This window comes from Pteropus medius, unplaced genomic scaffold (genome assembly GCF_902729225.1).
Source record: "Pteropus medius unplaced genomic scaffold, Ma_sr-lr_union100, whole genome shotgun sequence".
Lineage (NCBI taxonomy): Eukaryota > Metazoa > Chordata > Mammalia > Chiroptera > Pteropodidae > Pteropus > Pteropus medius.
In genome coordinates this window covers 36,305,621-36,327,744 of record NW_024355205.1, presented here as the reverse complement: position 1 = coordinate 36,327,744, position 22,124 = coordinate 36,305,621, and the positions used below count along the sequence as shown (strand labels likewise).

General features: G+C 49.5%; 1 protein-coding gene across 1 annotated transcript in view; it reads left to right on the top strand.

The window, feature by feature from the left end:
• The window catches only part of DSCAM (DS cell adhesion molecule), a 590,499-nt gene that overhangs the window by 541,667 nt on the left and 26,708 nt on the right, over positions 1-22,124 (top strand). Inside the window, exons 27-29 of the mRNA XM_039857643.1 lie at positions 1,805-1,981; positions 12,765-12,795; positions 19,716-19,831. Of these exons, the coding sequence (XP_039713577.1) occupies positions 1,805-1,981; positions 12,765-12,795; positions 19,716-19,831 (324 nt within the window). The remainder of the gene's footprint in view (positions 1-1,804; positions 1,982-12,764; positions 12,796-19,715; positions 19,832-22,124) is intronic.

The window sequence follows — 22,124 nt, the reverse complement described above, 5'->3', positions numbered from 1 at the left end:
AGCATCACTTGTCAGGCAGCACTTGCGACTGGCTTTATCCCCAGCGTGGTTTAATTCTTTAGTCTTATGAAATAAAGAACTCTACACTAGCCAAATACTTTGCTTAGTATTCACGGGTTCCCCCAAGTTTTTTGCCAGCTGGTACCCATTTGGGTAATAAGTAAATTTCTTACTATAGATTATTGGTTGCCATTAATTGACACAATAATCACACTGTGGCAGGCAGCTTCTCTGCAATCTGTGTAGACGCCGGAGCACTCAGCACGCTGGTCGTATGTTCATAGCTAATGATTTAATTAGAAACCGCTCTCGTGCAGAATTTGAAACTGTAATTCTAACTCGCAAAGTGTTCTGCAGGTTTTAAATGTTTGTCTTCTAAAAATAAAAAATTTAATGCTCTCACTTTATTCAGGACCTGAGATTATACTCTGAAAAAGAACCCTGAGCTACATTTAATTTTCTGAAATCTGAAATGATTTTATTACACTAAGAATTAAGAATACATATTTGTGTTTTCTTTGTGAAAAATTACGGGTTTCTTTGAACCATTTTCATAGACGTAAAACTTCAATATCTCTTTTGTCACATTTGCCTGAAGAATTTTCTTCATTTGGGAGAAAACGAACATTGACAATCAGCCTCACATCTGCACCCGTCCGAGTTCAGATTCTTCCGTTTCTTTACTTGACTTTTTCCCTGCCGTTTTCTTAGCCGAACGTTTCTGTTCGTCCTTGCGTCATCTCGGTTTTGCAGGCCCATTCCCCCCCTGCATCCCTGCGTACCTCTGACCTCGCCCTCGAGCGTTTACAGACTTAGGTTTCCAGCAAAAAAACACCATCAAGTCAGAAGGACGCTCCTCTTGACCTTGACAGATCGCAGAGGGGCCTGGGGTTCTGTTATCCCCGCTCTACTTACTGAATGCACGATAAAGATCTCTTTGGCTCATTATTTTTTTGCACTATTTTTGTATTATTTTTCCTAAATCACAGGCTCCGTGGCCCTTGTTTCAGACGGGAAACACGGTGGGATAGAGTGTTTTACACAGTGGAGAGCGCCAGAGCGCGTGCCCCGCAGAAAGCAGGTGTCCGTGTCCTGTCTGGGCACCACTGCAGCAGCCCCGCACGGACGCTAACAGCAGCTCAGAGTTCAGCCCGCTTAGGGGTCTCTTTACCATTCTACATAATCTGAACTTCGGAGCACTGTTTAACAGTGTCTCGTCAACAAGTAGCTCGCTTTGGGTACCTGGATGGGTTCCTCTTTGAAAAGCTGTCTGTACCTCTTATAACCTGAAATGGGTTTTTAAAGGACGTTTGCTCTTACACCTGTGATAAAAAGCAAGTGGCTAACCAAACAAAAACGGGATTTTAAGGTTCTTTAAGCCAGTGTCCCCAACGCGGTATTCCTGCAGACCCTCCGTTCCCTCGCTCGACCTACTGTTCCCTCCTCGATGTGCAGTTTTTCAAACAGCCTGAATCGATGTACTATGGGTGACAATTCCAAGCACGTGCTTGTGGCTTTTTCAAGCACCTGGCCTGGACATTGTGCTTCCAGGCGCTGCACACGGCAGTATGTTGTAACATGAAGTGTCTTTGCCCTTGGCACAGACCCTGATCTGAGGTGCGCAGGAGGAGGGGAGTACGCAAGTGGAGAAAATAGCAAGGACCCAGAGAAAGCGTTCCTCCCCTTCCCCCTCGTCCCGGACACCCTTGGGTCACATGGCACGATGCGTGTGACCCACCAGCCCTGTGAGCCCCGCCGTGCCGTCTCCGGTCATCGCCGTCTAACATTACGATCCTGCTTCCAGGGACGATCCCGCCGCTCATTAAGTCCGTCGTGCAAAGCGAGGAAGGGCTGACGACCAACGAGGGGCTCAAGATGCTGGTGACCATCGCTTGCATCCTGGTGGGCGTCCTGCTGCTCTTCGTGTTCCTGCTGGTGGTGCGGAGGAGGAGGCGGGAGCAGAGGCTGAAGAGGCTGAGAGGTGAGTCAGGCCGGGCCGGGCCCCGCACGTGCCACTGTCACCCGCCCGCCGGGCAGGAGGGGGCCAAGCTGGGCCGGGCCCCCAGCCGCCTGCTCCTGCCGCGCTCCTTCAGCAGGTTCCCGGAGCATTCTGGAAAAGGCAGACGTGGAGCGAGTCGGCCTCGTACCAGCCGCCTGACTCCTAGAGATCGGTGAAGAAGTAGGAAGAAGAAGCGTTTTCTGTGGCTCTTTCAGCCCTAACTTTCTTCCACTGCCATTGTCAGAGGCATTCTGATAATGCCACCATTACATCCTTCCAAAGCTACCTATCAGACTGATGCTCAAAATGAAACCACTATTGGCAGGGAAAGCAGGGACTAGATATGGTGCTAACTTCTACCACATCAGGGGTGAGGCAAGAAAGCACTTTCAGTGACATCTGACAAAGAAGCCCCAGCAATCACAGTTTCACTCTAACTAAAAAAAAAAAAAAAAAAAAAAAAAAAAAAAAAAAAACAGGAAATGAGCAGCTGGGCTAGATGTGTCCCTCGTTGCCAGGCACCATTACCATAACGTCCAGCTCTGCAGAGTTCCAGTGACCAGGCTCTTCCCAGCCTCTGGCCAGCAGCCCTGCTCTGCAGTGCGGGGACAGGAAGGTTTGGGTACGTGATGCCCTGTGCGGGACAAGTGTACCCCAGTCCATCGCCTTTTACTGTCAGGGTGCTGAGCTGCCTTTCGGGAGAACATATCTGCAGACTGTTCGCGATGCAGCTTCAGCGCAGCGTGAGGTAACATCATGCAGCGTCCTGTACAGTCTTAAAGTGACATTTGGGGACCATACCTGTGATGTCCCCGAGCCTCACGGGTATATGTGGAAAGCTTTCACCTTTTCTGTAAATGCCGTATCGACGTGAGCCAGTTAGAGCCGCAGACCGTGGCGGTATCTGCAGCGTCGTCCCTAATCTAAACCACACTCTTTCTGTGACTCCAACACTGTTTACCGTCAAAGCTTCCGCTCCGCCATCAAGTCAAAACGTGTGAAGCACACTGCGCTCTCTCTGGACACCTGACTGTCCTCCTGTTTATATCTTCGTGACCCAGTGACCGGGACGCAGCAGCAGTCTCGCTGAAATGGCCTAACACGTTAACCGCTTGTCTTTTAATTCTACAGACCCTACTCGCATGACCCCTAGATGCTAACCCCGTGCTGGGTGCTCGATGTACAAAGATGGAAAGAGAGCCCTCTGAGCGCTAGGCTTAGTGTAGGTGGGAGACGCATTAGCATCCGCCAGGAAAAGAACCCAAAATGCCATGAATGCTTAAATGAGGCTTCAGACGAATTCTGTGTCAGTACAAAAGAGAGGCCGACGTGACCCAGCCAGAGCGAAAGGGGAGACCGTCAAAAAGCTACATGAAATAGCGCTGATTGGTGGAGAAATCCAGCATCCGGCGAGCTGTGTCGGATTTCATTCACAAGCGTTCGTCACTAAAACACCAAAGGGACGTTGTTATAACCCTCTTTCACTGAACGCAGAATCCCATAGCCCGGACATGGGGCACACTGTTGTTGAGGTCCCCATCATAGATAGGGCGTTCTGTCCCTGTAGGGTCATGACAGCGAGTTGCATTTAGAAGACTATGAATTGCCCAATTTAACGTTCTGGAAACCAGTAAAATTTTTGCATTCATCATGTCTATCTGATCACGAAGGTTTGGCAGCAAACGGGTTAAACGCCGAGGCAATCTTTCCCAGCGCTGGGCCACCCTCGGCCAAATTCGCCTTTTCTCTGTCCCCCTGGGCCCTGTGGCTGACTCCTTCGTTCCCAGCTGCTGTTTTATGCTCTTTTCCACTTATAATGTAAGCGCCCCAACCTCACAAGGAAAAGAAGCTAGAGACAGCGCCGTCTCTCACAAACGCGTTTGGTTTAGAATGACGGCGGGCCCGTGTCTCCTTTATTTCCATTCTTAACAGTTCCTGAAATTTAATTATTGCTGTGCAAGGGTTCTGTCCAGAAAATTTCCTGGAAATGGCATGTGTATTGTCGGCATCTCTACTTCTAGACACCAGTGTTTTGTAGCGGGTCTTGGCGAGAAGAGAATGTGTCACATTAGAGAGTTTAGTCTTTTGTTCCCCAGAAGCGGTTTTGTTTTCTTTGCATCGGAGGGAAGATGCAGCCAACACCGAGGTTTCAGAGGGAAGAGAAGAACTGCCCCGGCAAAGAGGGTGTATTCATGAAAGGTGCTGAGGTGTGACAGATCCCAGGCCAGGAGCTTGCGAGGGACAGAGGCATCTGCAGACTTGCACTCTGCACGTGTCAGGAGTCTGACGAGAGCAGCAAGAGCACAAAGGGTCAGGTGCCCAATTCCACCTGCTTCCCGACAGCGAGCGTTGATGCGGACACGATGAAACGCGCTCGAGTCGGCACCGCGTCGGCGGCGGTCCACCAGGCCAGATGCCATATTTTTTCAACCCAATAGTCAGTTCTTCTTATTAACCATTTCTATTTGATTATGAGAGTTTGACTAGGTCCTGGAGAGAAAAGATTATGAGGACCCCATCCCAGAGCTGTAGATGCTGACAGCGTAGCGGCAGTGAGTGAAGGGACAGGGTCACCTTCCCGTGACCGTGAGAAGTGTGCCATAAAAGACCAGACTAGGTCTTTTAAATGACTAGGCGTCAGTGACAAGCCAGGCCTCGCCCCAGAAAGATCTTTGTCCCGTAGCCCTGCAGAGCTCCTGAAATGTTAGTTGGCGACATGGAGGGAAAGTGCAGGCACAAGTTAACCGTAGCAGGTGCCTGTCGATTAAACGGAGTCATTAGTAGTCACCCAATTACAACCCGACCCACATAAGGCACAGATTCTGTGCCTGGGCTGGAAGGAGTTCACTTATATTTACAGATTCTACGGAAACAGTTGCTGCACATGATATTTTTATTGTCCCAAATAAAGACATGTCTAATGACAGGTCAACGTTGCCTGAACAACCACTGATCAGGATCAAAAATGGAAATAAGAAAATTCGGATTATAGAAAAATACTGTAGAGTTCCTAATGGACACCGTTTAAAGTGACCACGTAAGGTCAACTTCATATTGTCGACCTTGTTTGATTGCTGGAAACTACTAAGTGTTTATAAGCTGGATATATTTTACCATATAGACGAGCAACCTAGTTAGGTGAATACAGCGTAACGTTCTTTTATGTAAAAAAGTTTTTTTAAAAAAAGAAAATGGGACTCAAGCAATTCGGCCAACCTATATTCCCCTTCCCGAATGCTTTACTAATTATAGAGCACAGCGGCCTCCTAAGGCCAAATTGTCTGCCAGTGCTACATTTTTTTAATCTATAACCTTATCCGGAGTTCAGAAGCCAGATTTTGCTTTTAATGATGCCCTGATTTTTCCCCACTTCTCGATTCTTTGAAGTGCAAGGTTATAGAGTGAGTCAACGGCTGGTCCCACGATCCCAGCAGCCCTAACCTTATAAAAATTTGATTCTCATGTCAAGTTATCAACTTCCAAGATTACAAAAATCTTCCTCCTTTAGCAGGTGTTTACTTGAGGGGGGTACAGAGTTATGTCCATACCCCCCTTGATGGTCAGCTGGCAGTGCCAAGTCACAGAGCTACTTCTAAGACTTCGGACAAGCTCGAGGGAAAAATCAGTGGATGAGATAAAACTTGACAATGTTTCTGTGGCAAACGCCCTTATTCCCTTGAACAGAAACACATTTGTTATTTTAAACATGTCTTAAATGGGTTAATAGCATGAAACCGATCAGTCCCAGAAGGCCGTTCCCAGAGAGAAACTGGCTCATCTCAGGGGTGAGCCATGAGTCATTTTCATCATTCCCTGACCTGTAATGTGCCATTTGTCTGCTCTGCAAATGAGCTAAAAGCTCCCCTCTTTTGTAAGACCAAAACTGGCTTGAACTTTAGTCATCTAAAGGAAGACGCATGGGTGTCGAGGAAGCCAGAGACAGGGAGACTTGAGGCAGGCTTACCGTGGGCCAAGATGGCCAAGGCACTGACGCCTAGAGCTCCCGCATGTGCGGGAAGTTCTCGGTATCGTTAGCGAAGAAGCGGGGCGCGTGCACCCCGCAGACACCGTCCGCACGCTAATGAGTGCCCGCATTACGGTTCAGATGGGGCCACGGGGGCCAGAACCACGTCCCCCGAAGCTCTGGGTCTGAGCTTTCTGTCTTCACCCTTCTTCTCTCTACCCCTCCCTTTCTGTTTTTCTTTTTTTTTTTCCTTGCCTTAATTTCTTAATAAAAGTATTAAAACTCCAAACTTCTTGTGACAGAGCTGAGTAAAGAGGGGGTTCTGTGTTGGAGAGCGGGGAGCAGGGCGAAGCCGAGGGCAGCCAGCGGCACGGGGCCAGAGGGAGGACGGTCAGCAGGGAGGGAGCCGGCGTCAGCCCTGGAGCTCGGCCCTCCTGGTGTCTCTTTCATCCACGTTTGGTTTCCCGGTTTTCTCAGATTACAGTATATGTGGTTTTCTTTTTCGGGTATTTATTTGTTCATGCTTTTTAAATCAGCTTTCATTTGAACATGCTGATGGTCTGAAGTCCTGTTTGCGATCTCGTAAAAACTCGAATGCAGGTCGATGACCCTTACAAAATAGCTCATTTCTGAGACCCATCTCATCTCCACAGGAAAGCAGGGATCGGTACGAGGGAGCTCGCCAGGAAGAGCCATTGATAGACGGTAAAGCAGGATACGACCAGCCTCCACCGTATTTATCGGCGCCTTGTTTTTTCTGGGCGTGTGCAGGTGGCAGTCTGACTGAGACGTCACCCTGAGTGTGCTCCACTTTACTTAACGAGAGCTTCAGAAACCTGACTGGGAATGAGAGTCCTCTTTTCCGAAGAAACAGTTGAGCATGTAAAATGCGAGGCAGCTCAGATGTTCGACCCTGGCACAGCGTTGAGACTCGCTGTGTCCTCTCTCCCGCTGCAACGTGTCCTGTGCCACCTGGTTGATAAGGACCGTCGTGTCACATGCAGACCCGAGCTGGGAGTGATGGCCCACAAAACACAGGGAATGGGGGAGACCGCACTGCGAAGCTCTCCATCTAACGGGGGTGGGGGGAGGTGCCTCGGCCCAAGAGCCAGCTGAGCCGTGCGTGCATCAGTAGAGTTCCAGAACCTTCCTTTTTTCCTCTTCTTCCTTCTCCGTAACACTATCTTGCTTTAGTCTCTTAGTAGCTGTGCAAATAGACGGGATATACACCCGACGTTATGATGCCCTATTTTGCTGACGTGCAAGCCGAGGGCAGCCTGTCCAAAATCCCGTATCAGCGACCACAGAACTCGGAGAGCCCAGATCACTGTTGCCCACCCTCATTCTCTTTCCATGAAACTTCTTCAGACTCTGGAATATTCAAGAAATAGTCTGTCCCATCAGTATGGAGTTAGATTGAAAAGGTTTATCAATGAAACAGAGAATCAGAAGATGTATTAATATAGTATCGATAGCTACTTTGTAATTTTATTTTTACCTATCAAAAATATTTGGTTTATTTCTGCTTTTATTTCTATATTCACTGCTTCTCAGGCTTCTCCATCTTAAAAAAAAAACAAAAGTATTCCTTCTAGTTTGCATATCTTCAACCTTCTCTCTGCTCTTCGCCACTGAGTCCTAGAAGAACATTCTGTACTTGGCCACACTGCTTCTCCGTGGCTCCCAGGTCCTCACAATGTCACTTGTGCCCTCCCCACCCAGGTGAAACGGCTCTCCTGAAGGCAGATGGCCAATCATCTCCTGACCGCCAGATTCTCCTTTCAGCTGTCACTTTCTGTCCCTCTTTGTGCATTTAGAGTGTTAGCAAACGTTATCTTTTGGAACTCCCCCCTTCCACATTTCAGTATCTCTAGACACTCCTGGTGGCATCTCCCCGCCATTCCCCATTCCGAAAGATTAAGGAGGGAGGCGGAGCCAAGGGCGAGTGGGCACGGGGAGCAGCGGGCTTTGGGAAAGGTGTCACGAAGGCCGAGTCTCAGCCTGAGCTGAAGTTTGTGAAGGAAAACGTGACAGGTGGCATGAGAGTTTGTTTGCCGTGTTGAGCAAGAAGAAACGCAAGGCTGGGGACAGTGTTCTAATATTAACAGGTGGCAGGTGGCAGCATCTGTTCTGCTTTGATGTGCACCAGGAGAAGTGCTTCTCAAGCCAGAAAACATGGAATGAGAACCATGAAGAAAGTAGAGGGAGGGGGAGGGAAGGAAATCTGACACAAGGAAGATAGGGAGGAAGGGAGGGAGGGAGAGAGAAAAGGAATTCAGGTTGCTTGAAAAAATAACCAGAGCCCCGATTATTTAAATGGATTTATTCTTTCAGTACCTGTGCTCTAGTCATCGTGGACAGAGGGGAAGGGGCGTTGCATAGGATACATTCCCAGTCCCTTAACGGTAGGGGAGGCAGACTGTGTTCACAGCAAACTGTTACACAGTGTCCAGATGACGGGCAGGTGCTGTGGACACCGGTCACCGCTCTGGTAATTCACTAAAGGGAAAGACCTTTTTGTTCCCACAGAAAAGACCAGGAAAGATGCCATGGAGTTCCTGTCCCTAGACCCCAAAGGCTAGCATCTTAGGATTCTGAGCAAAATTTTTCCGAACGTAATCCCAAGACCTTTTATAAATCATCTTTGAATAAGCAAACTAGAGATGTTAGAAAATAGCTCTACTCCCTACCCGTTGTCACACAGAAAATTCTAGAAGTTATAGATTGAAATGGTTTACAGAAAGGATAGCCTGCGAGCGGCCAGGAAACGCTAGGGCTCAGCAGAGGCCCGGTGACCGCCTCTGCGTGTGACAGGGCTGCGTGCCGAGGGCGTGCCGGGGGGCGCTGAGCGGGGGCGGGCGGAGCGGGTTCGGAGGTGGCACCAGGCAGGTCAGAAAGCTCGCATGTTAGAGGAAGGAATCCAGACTGAGATGTCGAAAGGCCAGAACCAAGATCCAATTTATAGGCGTAACTGTAAAGTCTTCTACATAAGTCGTGAAATTCATTTGCAACCCATGTAATGAGCGTTGTGTTCTCACCGGAGTGTGAGAAGGAGAATATCAAACAATTGCCGGTTTCCAAGCCCAGCCTCATTTAACAGAGGTCAGTAAGAAACTGCAGGTCTTTCCTAGTGGTTGGGAAAATTAGGGAATTCAACCTGAAAAGAGAAAGCAGAAGTCAGGAAGCAGACACAGCAGCTGGCGGAGATGCCCAAACGTGCTTCCAGAAGGTGTCGGAGGCTTGGAGGAGCCAAGTGACGGGGTCCTCTGCAGAGAATGCAAGAGTGTGAAGCTCAGAAGGGCCAGAAGCGAGAGGCAGCAGAGCTGGGGCGACGGTGTGGGCGCAGCGTGCGACAGCCGGCCCTCCGCTGAGCTGCTGCTCTGCACCTGCCGCCTGCCCGTCGGCAGGGAGGCCCCGTTGAGAGCTTCAGAGGTGTGGCACGGTGAGGGGTGTCTCTCAGATCCCGCGCCCTTCCCGCAGTACGGATGTCACTTAGAGAGCTGAGAGTCTGGAGTTGGGGAGGCCGCGGATGGGAGCAGGGGGTGACTAGAAAATGAGACTGGAACTGAGGAGAGAGAAGGAAGCGAAGGCCCCAGGCAGACGTGCTGAGGTGGGGGAGGTCCTCGCACTTGATGGCAGGTCGATTCTGGGCACGGGAGGTCGGGCGCTGTACGTCTAGTGGCCCCGGCTCTGTCTGTCCGAGACACTGGGCACAAGACTCAAGCATTTATTAGGAGGCTGATTTAGAAGGACTTTAATGTTTTCCTAAGACTACAATTTCGTGACTTTTGAAAAAGTGCCCTAAGCGGTCCCCGATGCGCTTCGCATCATGTGCAGAGGTGGGTCCCGGCCCCTGTGTGACCACGGACCGGGCCCTGCGCCCGCCGCCGCCCTGGCATCTTTCCCGGCCTTGCTTGGGATTCCACATCTGCCTCGAGCATCTTCCCCTGGCGTCTGCCTGCTTTAACGTGTTGCACATTTGGATCCGATGCCTCAGCCACCACCCACCCTGCGGCTTCCAGATCCTTCTAGACTCCTGTTCCTGACACTTGCGTTGGCACATGCCCAGTCCTGCGTATCCCGGAGCTTGCCACTTGCGCAGACTCCCCGCAGCCCCTCTGCCCCACGCCCGCTAGGTCCCCGACTCAGGCACATGTCCCCTGTCTGCTGTAATGTCGCCTGCTCCCTGACCGCTGCTCACCTCTGGTCCAACCCTCACGGCCTGTCATCTATGCCATCCAGTCCCTGCCGCAGCCCCCTGAGCATTCGGGACGGCCCGACCCGTGCCAGTGTGTACGCCCACCTGCCCACCACCGCCTCTGCCCCCTCTTCCACATCTCCCCATGGTCCCGTTAGAAGCTTCCAGATTACGACCAGTAACACAAAATGGCGTCGCCTAGCTCTGTAACGCTCAGCCACGCCCAGTTCACAGCCAGCCCTGGGAACATCTCTCCCCTCAGACCGACCCGCTCCTTGCCTCCTGAGCGAGGGCACGATTTGAACCCACGTGAGACACTCTTCCCACTGGAGTCCATGCTTCCCGGGCCCCATGCTTCTTTTAAGACAGGGACAGGCTTACATCCTTCCAGAATGACCCAGCCGGAGACAGCGCCCTCCCGAGATTGTCTCCCTCAGTCTGCGGGCACTCAGCTTCGGCTCCTCTTTGTGTCCCTGAAGATGAGACACAGGTGCCACTCTGTGTAATAAGGACCTTAAGGGTCGTGATGAACAAGGAGTTTGAGCCAATAGACGTTGCTTCTGACTTCCCGCTCAGCTGCAACAAACTACCAAACGTACTCGGGCCCCAGTGCCCTGCTTCTGAATGAGCACAGCGATCCCCAGGCAGAGATCCATGCTAAGGGGACGTGAGCCAGCAGTCCCTAAGGCAAGGGCACAGTCCAGATTCCTAGCACGTGCTCAGCTGTGACCCCATGCCCACTCTCCAGGAGACATCCATGCATGGTCCCTGAAGGCAGCCGTGCCATCCAGACCCTGCCCGCGCTCCTCACAGGCAAACTCGTGAAAGAAGTGACTTCCCGTTAATACGATTCTTCTCACAATGTCAGATGAAGTCAGAAGGAAGGAAGAGTAGCTAAGACATGAAGGAAGGGCCCGCTCTAAGACGGTGAGCACGGGGGAGTTGGGACCAGAAGGGCTTTGGGCAACAGCAACCTGTGGAGCCACTTAACCTGGACAGCGATGCTGCAGACGCGGGAACCCGTGTTTAGAGCCAGTCGGAACCTGCAGAGAGCTCTGTCCTCGCCTGCTGGCCACGGCAGCCCCCAGCTCGCGTGAAAACGAGCGTGGCGGGGAAACGCTGGTGACCGACTTCGGCGGTGGAGAGAGAAGGGTGATGATGGGGAAAACGAGGAGGAGCCCACTCTGCAGCCGTCTGAGTCTGTCCCCTTCAGACCGTGGGCCGAAGTTCAGTGTTCACGTCTTGGAGTGTTTCCCTCTTTCTTTAGAGCATCAAACTGGCCGCGGCTCGGTTGTCGCATAGAGCTAGTTAGTCTCAGGTTTCTGGCGTTTCACGTCTATATATTTCCTTTGCGAGTGTTAAAATCATTCGGGAAGAGAAGGAGGTCCTCGCGTTCACTTCGTCCTCGCTCATAAATGTAAAGACAGGAGCTGAGAAAGTCAGTGGCGCTTTGCTCTCTGCTTTGTCACGTGGGCGGGAGGGGAGGGGTCCTGTCTGTGCGCAGGACCGGGCCCCGTGGGGGGCTGCACTGGGCGCTGGCGTGGCCGCCGTGCAGAGCCGAGCTTCGGGTCCTGGGGCGCCAGCCTGTGTGCGATTATGCCTCTGACCGTCCTCACCTCTCAGTAATTGCAGGCTGCCCCCCGACATGAAAATGGCTGCCTTTAAATGTCAGCCCCCAAAAGGTGACAGATGAAATGAAAATACTCCAACCTATGTATTTCTGCACTATAGAGCCAGTCACCCAGGCAGCGGAACACATGTCCAGAAAGTTCTTTCACTGAACACTGCATTTAACTTTTTAGGGAGCAACCAAAGAAAAACAACAAGAAGGCTTTTGTGTGCTCAGAAAGGAAACATTTATTTTTGCCAGGACAAAATATGTGAAAAGAAAATTATGTTTCAAGAAGAAAGAGAATTTCAAAGCCGTGTCACCAAAAGAAGTAGCATTGTTTTTCTACATCGTTTTTAGGCAGGATTTCTTTTGTCAGGAGTGGTAACAAGGTCTTAGTCAACAATGTCCTCGGAGGAAAAAAAAATAAAGAAAAAACTTATTTCCGAGTTTGAAATAAACACCTAAGTTTCCAGGCACAGTGATACGCCATTCACGCAACTTGCCGATCGGCCTCAGGGGCTCAAGGCTCTACCGTGAGACCTTTATTTTCTTAAGTGCTCTGTGGTGCCGTAAGCTTTTTAACTTTGATATTTTGATAACAAAAGTAGTAGAATTTATATTACATAAATGAATTGCTTTCAAAATGTGTATTTTTTGACTGCTGAAAATAAAGTGGGGTTTTCAAAAAGTGGCAAATGAACAGGTTATGATGACACTTTTAAGAAGGGTCTGAGAATTTTTATGGCTCCAGAGTGGCATGTTCTTTTGGTATTTTAAAATGTATATATAGTAATTTAAATATAAATATATATATTTACATAAACATATATATAAGGAATCCACTAAACGCAGCTATTAGTAGTGACGTGGTCATACAGATACATTTCAGAACAGCTGTTGTCATGTGACTCTGTAGAATGTCTGTCATAAATGCCTAAGTGAATGTTAACGAGTTGTTTGTCATATACTAATAGTAACTTTCTTTCCCCAGATGCGAAGAGTTTAGCTGAAATGCTCATGAGGTAAGAACAAAATCTAGCATCCCAGCTACCATGCTTAATAGAACAGTTTCCGACTTGCCTTAATGATTTTTTTAAATGACAGTCTGAAACTGATAACATGTATTCTTTTTGACATATAATTTCCATTCTACATGCGAAAATATCTACGTAATACCTAGTTGGATATATGCGTAGCAAATAATATACTTTTTACATGCCATAGGTATTTTATTTATTTTTTCAATTAGAGTTGATATTCAGTATTATATAATTTTCAAGTGTACAGCATACTTGTTAGACATTTATATAATTTATGACGCGATACCCCTCAGTTAGTCTAATACCGATCTGACACCACACAGTTATTACGGTATTATCAACTACATTCCCTATGCTGTACTCCGCATCCCACGACTGTTTTGTAACTGCCAATGTGTACTTCTTAATCTCCTCCCCTTTGCACCCAGCCCCCAACCCCCTCCCCTCTGGCGACCATCAGTCCATTCTCTGCATCTGTGAGCATAGGTAGTTTTCTTGTTGACTGGGCTCAGCCGATAGAATGTTTCCCATTAAACTGGGGAGAGGGGGAGGGTGGGGAAGGCACATGATAAGTGAGCAGCTTTGGTGTTGCCCCCACCCACATGTGCCACCTTTGAGGTTGAGCCCTCTCCCTCACAGCTCAGTGCCAAGAAAACCACAGAAGGAAAACTGTGTCCTGGCTCTTCCAAGGCAGCGGGCTGATCAGAGAGATTCTCCCTGCCCTCAGCGCCCCTGGCACCGTCGTCACCCTCTGGCAGAGTGCTCACCAGCTCCGGCTGCTGTGGGTAACCCGGCCGCCGTCTGGCGTTGGAGCCACAGCCTGGCACCAGCGTGGTCGCAGTCCCCAGCACTGCACTAGCCCCACTCGTCCTTGCTGAGCACACAAATGACTAGGGCTACTTGAGTAAGTAAATGTTCACAAGCAGAGGACACTCCAATATTTGCAAGTGAAGCTTTTCATATTGCAGTGATTAAACCAGAAGTGGAGAAAGATCATCAGAGTCTAGAACCAGATGAGAAATGTCAGGGACCCTGTGGGTGAACTAGATCTCTTGCCTTTTTAAGATACCTGATGTAGGAAAGACAGATGACAGAGTGTGGGTCCCTTCCCACTCTCCACCCCACCTCGCCACAGCTGCTTTTAACCTCCTTCTCTGTACATATAAAATTAGTACTTTGGGGGTGTTCAAAGTGAGCCCACGTCTCATATGACCAGTATCCTTGAACACCTAAGGCAGAGGTCCACAACCATTGGCCCACGGATGACATTTCCCACAGACACCTTGGTCATAGTGTATTTTAAAACAGTGTGAATTGTGGCTAAAGGCTCTGGAGGAATCAAGTATCCGAATAGTTGATGTGAGCAATCCATGGATTATTGGTGCCACTTGCCAGCATTAGGAAACTAGATGCACAGGCTTTGGACGTTTTTCTTTCCTTTGCAGGGCAGGGGAGCGGGGGATACTGATCAGAACGAAAAGACCTGTATGGGTCATGCTGGATTCAGGACGCTTTTTAAGCATCCAGTGAAACTGCCAGGTGGTTGACAGCAGGAATCTGGAGCTCACAGGAGAACTCAGAGATGCACATGGCCTGCGAAATATCTTCTTCCTGATGGGTATCTAATCACATCACGGGAGAAGATTGTGAAAATTGGCATGAACTGCCTTGAGCCTATGCGCCTGTGAAAGTCTGTCCTTGTTTGCTAAGCAAGTGTTAGGCCACATCTCTGGTCGCGTGGAAGCATCCAGACAGGTGCATGTGCGCTTGTGTCAAGCGAATAGCACAAAACATCTGGAGAAAACAAAGCCACATTTGATTTATAATAACCTATCTGCCTAATAAAATAAATTTTCTAATGTAGACTTAAAAATAGGACTTAATTAATGACATTCAGAAATCGAGAGATGTCACAGAAGCTTTTGGCTTTCCGGTTTCCCTTGGAAATGCTCTGTCCATGGTGGGCCTGGCCTACCGCTGATGGCTGACGTGCCCCCTTTAGACGGGGCCGAGACTTGTGCTCAGCACGGCAGGGCCCCATCACCATCCCCAGTCCATTCATGGATTTGTACCCAGCCCGGATCCTGCCCCCACCCTCACTGCCCCAGAGAGCTTCTGGCCACGTCCTCCATTCACCCCCAAACAGCAGTAATTCCCAGCCCCAAACCCGTGACACCAGAGCGTGCGTTCTCTGTCGCGTCCAAGGGTTGTTTAGTCGGCCGAGTTGGCGTTAGCTTCTCCGATGTCCTAGAATGCATCCTTCCCCGTTCTCATTAGCCCCAAGCAAGACATTAGAAAGCATCTTCTCCGTTAATAGGGCAATTACTGTGGTTGAAAGACCACCTGTGGGTTTGCACAGGAATTAATAAAAGTATTCCCAGCTGACAGTTGCCTCCACGAAATTAGGAATTAAAACTAGTAATTACTCCCAATTTAGGTAGTTGAGGGAGTTTTCCTCCAAAGGGTGAAAGTGATCGAAAGGAGGGGAATTTCCAAGCTCCTCAGATAGGTGGGTTTTTTTAATGGGATTAGTTTAGAAGTCAGTAACGCTTTTAATCACGAAGGGTCAGTTCGATCTGAGTCTCCCAGGTTAACAGGCTAAGCAGCAACAGACCTTGCCACCCACCAGGTGGGTTTAGGACCAACGACATTTTGCGTGTGGCCTGGGCAGTCTGGGCGAGTCGTTCCCACTGGCACAGAGGAGGCCGTGCGTTTGCTGGCTGCTTCTGCGAGAACATAGAACCACAGGCCTGCGTTCTGGGCCTGACGCCACCACCAGCTGGTGTGCGGACCTCGGGTATGTCATTCCCCCTTTCTGTGTCCAACTCTGCTCATCTCGAAACAATAATCGGAAACGGCGCCTGGCTTTACCATTCTGTGATGGCGGTCAAGGGAGCACGTCTTTTCCAGCCGCGCTCCACGAAGACGTCTCTGCGTGTTTCAGTGACACTGGCTGTCCCAGGGCCTGACAGGCAGATGCAACTGCAGGACAAGCACAGGTGACCAGGGGCCCTCCAGGGATCCCTGACGCGGGGCCGTCTCCTATCCCAGAGCGGCACGCTGCTGGGAACACTCCCATTTCCCGCAAGCCAGTCACCCCAGAGGAGGGGAAGGAGAGAGACTTCGCCCCGTGCCCGGATAGGAAGGATTTCCTGTTTACGTAATTAAGCGAGAACGGTTTTAAAAAATACCAGCCTTCTAGAGGCCAGGCTGGCGTGCTGGAAGGTGCTAGCCAGCACGCGATTAGCGTCTGCGCACCAGTATCAGTAAGAGCTCATTGTAAGCGTGGAAGGCCCTGACCCAGAGCTGGAATTAGTTTAGCTAGAGAAAGAGCGTGCCGAGCGATCTAAGTTAGTTTAGCTTTTTCGATGTTTATGATAAAATGAGTTAATTCCTGTAAAGGTCTCAGAACACTCACCGACACGTCCTAAGTGTTCAATAAATGGTTAGCTATTAGAAGTGGTAAACTATGAGAAATTAATCTATATATAAAGTTTATATATGAACATAAGTACCAACATAGTAGATGTTAGCCAAGCTTAATTTTTTTAGATTAAAAAGTAAATATAAATAAAAGTCTTGGCAATCTTTCTTATATCCAAATGATTGTATAATAATAATAATACTAATTTGTACTATGCACTCCACGTGAGGTCTAAATTCTTACGTAGGTTTAATCCTCCCATTAAGCCTGTGTGGCAAGGACTGTCACTCTCCCCGGTTTTCAGCCGTGTGCTCCTTGAGGTGTTAGCACTCCCACTTTGGGAAAGAAGGGTCCAGCGATGCCCCTCATAATACAGACCGGGGGTTGGCGGACGTTTCCCAGGACAGAGCCGGGTGGCGAGCGTCCCTGTCTCTGTGGGCCACAGTCTGAGCCCCACCTCCTCCGCCCTGCCATCATGGCACAGAAGCGGCCACAGACGTGAATGTGATATAAAAAGTCCCCACCCAGCTAAGGAACGAGAGAGGGTCCTCGTAGCCTTAGTTATCTCATACTTACGAATGCTGCGTGTCGTATCTGGGTGGGGAACAATGGGCAGTCATAGTCATTAGTCTTTTTCTCCATGAAACTTAAGGAAATAGGAAGACTTTAAGGAAGAGTTGTTTGTAGCAACTGCAAGTCATTTGTTAGCTAAGCCCGGAAACACCAGTCACTGTGAGCCAACGTCGGCTCTGCCATTTTAGTCAGAAAACCAGGTGGCAGGTGTAATGGAAGGTGATGTTTCAATAATAGCTAGTATATTTAGCATGATTTTACATCATATAAAAGATGCAGTTTTATTTCCACAGTGAAAACATTCACAAATGAGGATTCTTCAATTTTTTTTTTTTTCTTGAGAGTTGGCTGCTGTTTTAATGACCAGTTGTTTTAATTTTGGAGACTCAGCCTTTACATAACGATTGATTATAAAATATGGCAGCAAAGATTAAAACAAAGAAACAGTGTGGCCGGGACCGAAGAGTAAGAATGTCACTGCCCCGAAGCAGAGCCCCTGGCGCCTGTCGTGGAGCTCACAGCGTGCGCCCCCAACGAGTATTTCCTGGGCACCGACTTGACCACTTACAGTCCTGAGTTCTAGGGAATAGAACAGATGAAACGTCCCTCGGGGAGCTTATGTTCCAGTGGGGGACAGATGACATATAAGTCAATTAAACGTGTGCCAGGGAGTGTTCAGGGCTGAGGGGACCAAGTTGAGAGTGGGGAGAGGAAGAAGTTTCCAGACGAGTCCAACCCGGCTCCATTGAAAAGATAGGGAGGAGCCAGCCACTCAGGTGCTGGGGCGGGGCCGGGCTTGGGGGTACGCTCGAAGCCCCGGGGCCAGCAAGCGCAAAGGGAGGGAGGAACAGCCAGAGCGAACCCCGGGGCTGCGGGCCGTGGCCTCGGCTCCCCACTGCGCGCCTTCGCAGGAGCAGCCCTGGGAGGGAGACTTGCCTCCAGCTTTGACTGTTCTCGTCCGCGAAGGGTAATCGTATTCTGAGTCTCTGTGGCACTAGCAGTCACACGCGGCAGTCACGTAGCGGGCTTCCTGTGTCAGCCTGGCGGTGAGCCCCTCGCGGCGAAGTGTACCCCACACTCGGGGTTGTTGCTGGTTGACAGGGCAGCCGCCGACCGCCTCATAACTATTCATGGCGAGCGGAAGGGACCAGCTCACACTTCTATTTTTGGCGCAAGGACAAGCTCAAGTCCCCAGTGAAGTTTCTGAACACATCGTTCAGATATTCACAGAGGAGCAGTTCCCATATGTTTCTGTGGAAATGGAGCTTGTCTAAGCACGTCGTAACCGCAGCCCCCGAGTCACCAACATGCTCGTCATTTTATGCAAGTATTTGAATCTTTGCTGTTAAAAAAACAAAACACAAGTAAAGTGGAGAGCATTGCTAAATTATTTTAAGAGTATACAGACCGTGTGAAAAATTCAGGCCAAAACGTTTGAATCTGGGCTCTGCATCATTAGCATGATCTGGCTACATAACCCAGTTACTCAGCCGTGGAGTAGGATATCTGGTTCAAGGTCAAGGCCTAGGTAGCGACGTTGCACCTCGCAGAAGCTGTCATTTTCATGGACTTCTGTTCGCACTCAAGTGAACAAAGGGTCATTATGTAATACTCAGAATATTAACACGTACTTCCCCGTGCTCACGTTCGAAAGGCTCTGGAGTGAACTTGACTTTCAGAATATTAACGTTCCTTCAGCCACGTGGTTCTAGAAGGCCAGGTGAGTGCTAGCTTACTGGGGGCATCACTTCGTAAATTATGTAAACGTCTAACCACTATGCTGTACATCTGAAACTAATATAAAATAACATTGAACGTCAACTGTTATTGAAAAAAATTAAGAGTGGATGAGTTCTCAGGGACAAAAAAGATCTGGGCCTCCTGGTGAGTGCTCGCTTAAAGCAAAAAGCATTTGAGATGCAGGATGGTACCCCTTTATTCTCCACTAGCACGGCGATAAATTATTGTGGAGGGTACTAGGCTCCAGAAATCTTTCTCAAAACAGATCTTGCCAGTTATTGAGCTGGATTCGTGGATGCCGTGGCTTATCTCATTGACCGAATTATCTGAATGATGGCTGCTTCTTAGAGGGTGTTTTCAGTAAACATTCTTTTAAAAGTCTGCCCAATCCTTACAATTCTATAAAGACCGAACACCTATTCTAATGTGGGTTGCTGATTAAAGCCTTTATGAACTTTGTGTGTGTGTGTGCGTGTGTGTGTATGTGTGTGTGTGACGTGTGAATTTTTTTTCTTTTTTACAGCAGGCTGTAACTGAATTTGATTGTACCATGCCATGTTATTACCTATTTTCAGTTACAATTAGCAGACAGCTCACTCTAAGAGTAATTTTCTGGTACACAAATTTTGAGATAAAATTCTTATAGTAATTGCCTTTTTTCTACTCTAAAATGCAGTATCAGTTGGGAACACTGAACTAATGTCAGGGAAGTTAACAAGGTTCATGATTTGTTACGAGAACAGAAATAAAACCGCACCAGCTCTAACCGCAGATCCATTAGTGAAACCCCGTCCAGACCCCAGCTGTGCCATGCTCCCTCCTGCTGTCGCCGGAGCAGCTCACAGCTCACAAACGAAAGTGTCGTTGCTTTCAAAACCCCTCGTCTGGTTTCACTTTTACACAAGAAATGGAAAATTCCCAAGGTTCTATTGACAGATGTAGAACCAATCTCTATTGACAATTTATATTTTCTGAACCTCACAACTGACCGCTGAAATTTAATACGAATAAGTACCATTTGCATGAAGGAAAAATTCTATCACGTGCTGCTTCTTCCCCCACTCCCCACGAGACATTCACATCGCTAGGTTGGTTCGCAAGCACCCATGGGGTGATGTAATGATGCTGAACCGCGCTCGTTAATACTCCCCCTTTCTATTCCCAGTAAGAACACCCGGACTTCCGATACCTTGAGCAAGCAACAGCAAACCCTAAGAATGCACATCGACATACCCAGGGCTCAGCTTCTGATTGAAGAAAGAGACACAATGGAGACCATCGGTAAGGTGCCGATTCGCGACTTTACGCAGCGTGGCTGCTACGGCCGTGTCCTCCCAGCCCAAACACTAGTGCGTGGGGGACGGTAGACGTGAGACCGTCTCTAAGGCCACGTGAGCAAAGCCGTTAGAAGGCAGAGAACTGTTACTGAGGGGAATGGTGAGTACCGGCAAATGTGGAGGCAAAGCAGCTTATGCACACCTTGAAGGTCACCCGGGGTAGGCGGTCCCCAGCTCGGATCCACTTCGGGCCTTTCCCAGAGAGCCTGTTGGTGCCGCTCTGTGGAACGAACACCTGTGATCACATAGATCCAGAAGGGCCACACGCCAAAGCCCTGTCTCAGAAACGCAGCCCGTGCTTTCCTTCGCTCCAGTAAGGCCTGAGTTAAAGGGAACGTTCAAACTCTGCTTAACGCCTAACAAACAAACGTCTCTGCACAGAACCTCTTTTCTCCACCCCCTAGCACCCCGTACACATTCTGGAAGATGCTTCCCAGTGCTTTGGGGGTCGCCCAGGCCTCGTATTCCACGATTGCAAAACCGACACCCAAAAAGCTTTGGAGACTTGTTTGCCCAGAACCAGGCGTCCTGACGCTCCCTGGCCTCTTCCCATTGCAGTCCACCGTCCCGCACTGCCTGCCTAGATCATTCTGTTTATTCTAGAATCAGAGACTTCACATTTCCATGCGGTAATGATCAGAAGGATAGCTCGCATTTACTGAGAGTTCTCCAAATGTCACGTGCCCGTATGAGCATTTTAGGGGCATTATTTAATTGAACCCTCCCAACCAGTGCAGGAAAGCGATACCACTAAGTGACTGGGAGGTAGACAGGTTACACAGCTTGAGGGGTCACGTGGAAGGCCAGGAGCAGGCCCCCGCCAGCCACCTACTTGCCCCTCTCCACCAGTCACCTGCTTCCATATCAGCAGGCTGCGTCCCAGAATCCCTCACCGTGGAAGAATCACCGAGCTGTTCCGTTTCCATGGGAACAGACTCTGCGGCAGGTTGCCAAGGCTGCCTCTTTTCAAACTTCGCTCTTTGTTTATTCTGGAAAGTGTTTGCTGCCAGTCAGTCCCAGAGCAACCCTTTCCTGTGGCTTGGCTAAAACTACCCAGCTCCTGGCACTTACCTCGGTACCTCCTGGCAGCAAGGCAGTGGTAAATGGCCGGGTTGGCAGAACATCTCCATTGCTCTTTGCCCCCGCCCCGCAAGAGCAGAGACATCTTGATCTAATGGCTCATAAATTCTAAGGCCTGGGCTTCCCTGGCTGGATTCCAGCTTGCTCCTGGAGTACCAGCACGTAGAGGAGGCTGGGCAAGTCCAATGTGGCTTTTGACCAACCACCTTCGCTTGAATGCTGCCATGGTGTATGAGGAGTCGCTCCTTATCCTGAAATACACAAGGCGGTATCAGCTTGCCCACATCAGGACAAGGCACCATGTTGTGTTTTTGATAATCTTTTCATTGGTGTATCTGGAATCTCTCTTGTAAATAGATTGGGCACTAAAACTAAAATTTCTTTTGAAACACCAAAACATAGTTTTTTCGATCTCACACTCTAGTTACAATACTTGCTAGGTGTTCCTCTCTAGCTGTTATTAATTCTACCTGCGGCGGTTAAGATGGATGCCTGGGTGGGTCCTGGAAGCCACTGCCTCCCAGTTGGCACCGGCCCAAACCAGAGAAGGAGCTGCTCGTCATTCCTGCACATCATGACGACCCTTGGCCAGCGACGCATTACATTCCTCGCAGGATCATCTGTCACCACCAAGAGTCACGTACCCCCGGGTGATGCCTGACAGTGGGTCAATGGCATTTGCTCATTATTGGGGAAATAGAAATGTGATGCTTTAGGCCACCCTGGGCTGCGACTGCGAGGGTCCAGGGTGAGAGAGCCGTTAGTGTCTCCCCAGAATGAACGGTGGACCCCGCCCACTGACAGGCACCTGAAATTCCCCATTAAGAGTTTGTAAACTGGCCCCGCAGACAACCTGGTCGATTCCTGACTAATATTCCTAACTACCTGGTGAGAACCACAGCACGTGGGTATTGCTAATGAAAAACAAATGTAGACACCGAGCCTCTGCTGCCAGGTCCAGCTGGAAGAAAGTCGCAAAAATGCCACCCTGTTTGCGGGGCACGTGAAGGCTGCGGGGCCAGCGCCCCACGCACAGCCCTTCCCTGGCCGCAGCCCCAGCCTCCTCTGGGCCACATGATGGGACACCGGCAGACATCTTGGCAGCCTGCCCTCTCCTCCTCTGCCAAGAAATTTTATTCTTACTTCAAGAGGCTTTC